This window comes from Bombus impatiens, unplaced genomic scaffold (genome assembly GCF_000188095.3).
Source record: "Bombus impatiens unplaced genomic scaffold, BIMP_2.2 scf_0317, whole genome shotgun sequence".
NCBI lineage: Eukaryota > Metazoa > Arthropoda > Insecta > Hymenoptera > Apidae > Bombus > Bombus impatiens.
In genome coordinates this window covers 2766008-2768681 of record NT_176736.1, presented here as the reverse complement: position 1 = coordinate 2768681, position 2674 = coordinate 2766008, and the positions used below count along the sequence as shown (strand labels likewise).

The 2674-nt window shown below is 32.6% G+C and overlaps 1 protein-coding gene across 1 annotated transcript; it reads left to right on the top strand.

Moving 5' to 3' along the window:
• The first annotated feature begins 410 nt into the window (after nucleotides 1-410).
• LOC105680691 (jerky protein homolog-like) lies at nucleotides 411-1820 on the top strand. Its single transcript, XM_012384897.1, has one exon. It carries the CDS (start codon nucleotides 411-413, stop codon nucleotides 1818-1820), a length of 1410 nt encoding a protein of 469 aa, XP_012240320.1.
• The last annotated feature ends 854 nt before the right edge of the window (nucleotides 1821-2674 follow it).

Below are 2674 nucleotides of genomic sequence, written 5' to 3'. Positions count from 1 at the left end.
CCATTTATTAGTAAACTATTTGCAAATAAAATTATTTTTATTATTTTCATAATAAATTCACAAATTTCATGGTGCTTGCTTCTATCAACTCTATCAACTCTTGGTCGAATATTATTTTATTAGTCGAATGTTATTTTGATATACAATATATAACCTCATTATACATCACATACATACATTATCCGAACGTTCTATCATCAGAATGTTGTATAATTCTCTATAGTGTATCTCATATACGTATATACCTATATACATAAGTTACATACGTATATATACCTATATACATACGTTATATACGTATATAATCCATATAGTATCTGTTTCCCCCGATCAAAATTATCGACAACTATATAAAATCTCGTCACAACATTTCAGGGCGGTATTTACATTAGAATACGTTCCACACAATAATGGCGACAAAACAGAAACGGGCACTGTTGACAATTGCCGACAGGTATGATATCCTTCAACTGATAATAAATGGTGAGACTCACAAATCCATAGCAAAAAGGTACAATCTTAAACTTAACACTGTGAGCAAAATAAAATCAAACAAGAAACAGATAAGAGTAAATTTCGAGGGCAGCTCAGCGGCTGCTAGTAGTTCTACAAAACATTTTAAAAAGTCAGAGCATATACAATTAGAAAACGTTCTTTACCGGTGGTATTTACGAAATAGAGATAAAAACGCACGAGTGACAGGAAAAATGATATCCCAAAAAGCTATGGAACTTAAGGAAAAATTACAGATAAAATCTGATTTCATAGCCAGTGCCCGTTGGGTGGCAAAATTTAAAACTCGTTACCGTCTCCGTAAAAAGGATATCGATGAACATTTTCGAATCACAAATAAAGCTGAAGCGGATATCGCCAAATCTAACTTTGAAAAACTTCTGTTAAACGAGGGATACTCATTGGACAACGTTTACAATGCCGATAACACAGGAATAACGTGGAGAACAGTACCAGAAGAAACTTCGATCTTCCATCATGAGAGAACGATAAAAAAAAAAGAAAAGATGGAAGAAGAGGTTACTGCATTTCTTTGTGCAAATGTCACCGGAAGTCACATGTTGCCAATACTAATAATAGGCGGAAGTAATAAATCTCGACGTAACAGAAATTATAATTCAAATGATCTGTCAGTTATGTACAGAACTAACACCAACGGTTTGCTGGACAGTAAAATTTTCAATGAATGGTTCGATGAATGTTTCTTAAAATCAATTACAGAAAAACAAATGAAAACCGGACGCAGAGAGAAAACTCTGTTGTTGCTAGATAACGCTGGCTCGAGTCACGAAAGCGGGTTAATAAATACAAAAGATGAATTAGTTAAAATCATGTATTTTGCATTTGACGTTACACCGCTCATACAACCAATGGATCATGGAATAATCGCATGTTTCAAGCGAATATACCGAAAAGATTTTCTGAGAACAATAATGCCAATATCTGATTACCGTACAGTGGACGAAGTCATAGCAAATCATGACAAATTAGGGTTCAGGGATTGTTGTCGCATAATGCGTGATGCTTGGTTAAAGGTCGACAAGGTAATACTGGAAAACGCGTGGAACAAGCTTTTAAACCGTGAAAGCAAAAAGAGTACGGAAAACATCGAAATAAGAGAAAGGGACATAGATGAAACATTGCACTTACTGCAGCGATTACCAGGATGCGAAGGGTGTGACAGAGCCTCTGTAATATGTTGGTTTGAAAGTGATATCAACAAAGAAATAGGTACGACCGATATTCTTGTAGATTTTGTAAAGGAAAATATAGACAACGAACTTAGCTTTGAAGACATAGTTGAATAATTTATGATGCCACTGACAATTAAATGGTTTGAGCTACAAAATGAAAATAACTCGAAGGAATTACATATATTAAGATGTATATATTAAAAAATATATTAAGAAATATAATATGAATTATTGACAAGAAAGGTATGGGACGCGTAAGATTTTATGTAGCGTTTAATTGTTTCCTAGTATCATATGGTTCCAAATATATGACACTCATTACAGAAAAAGTTATTGTTCTATAATTCAAACACATTTATCATTATTAGTTCCGATAATCTAGGTTCCTCTGTATATCGAAGACAAGGAAAGGCGCGAAATGGTATTCTTGTATTTACATTCTCTTTGACTTCTATACCTTCAATTTGACAAATTAGAGTTAAAGTAGCTGTTAAATTAAATCTTTGTAGGGAATATCGAGATGGATCGATTAATGTATTAAACAAATATATGGTCCTACAAAAAAATAATGATGACCTTAAAATCTTATTTAAAAAATAACTTTCGGAAAAAACATGATCTAGCACTGCGTGTACTCCTCCATATAGCATAACTTTGTCCTGTATAGTTTTTTTCATACAACCATTAAAAACGAAGATATTTAGATATTCCGCTTTAGGTGTTCCGATTTATGTTCCCCACTCTGTATATCAGCAGATATTTATCAGTGCGAGTACCTACCAAAGCCGCTGGATACGTAAATAATCTGTGCAAAACTTAATTTGGAATTAAATTTATATTTATAAAATCATATTATATAGAAAGAAATACAATACACAAATTAGCTTCTTTTTTTCCTCTTCTATCTCGTATTCTTTATAATTTGTCTCATTAAACGAAAAAGATACTACAATTGTAATTAATTAACT

What these genes read in the sequence shown, in the direction of transcription:
- LOC105680691 (XM_012384897.1), top strand. Translation starts at nt 411, where the DNA reads ATGGCGACAAAACAGAAACGGGCACTGTTGACAATTGCCGACAGGTAT.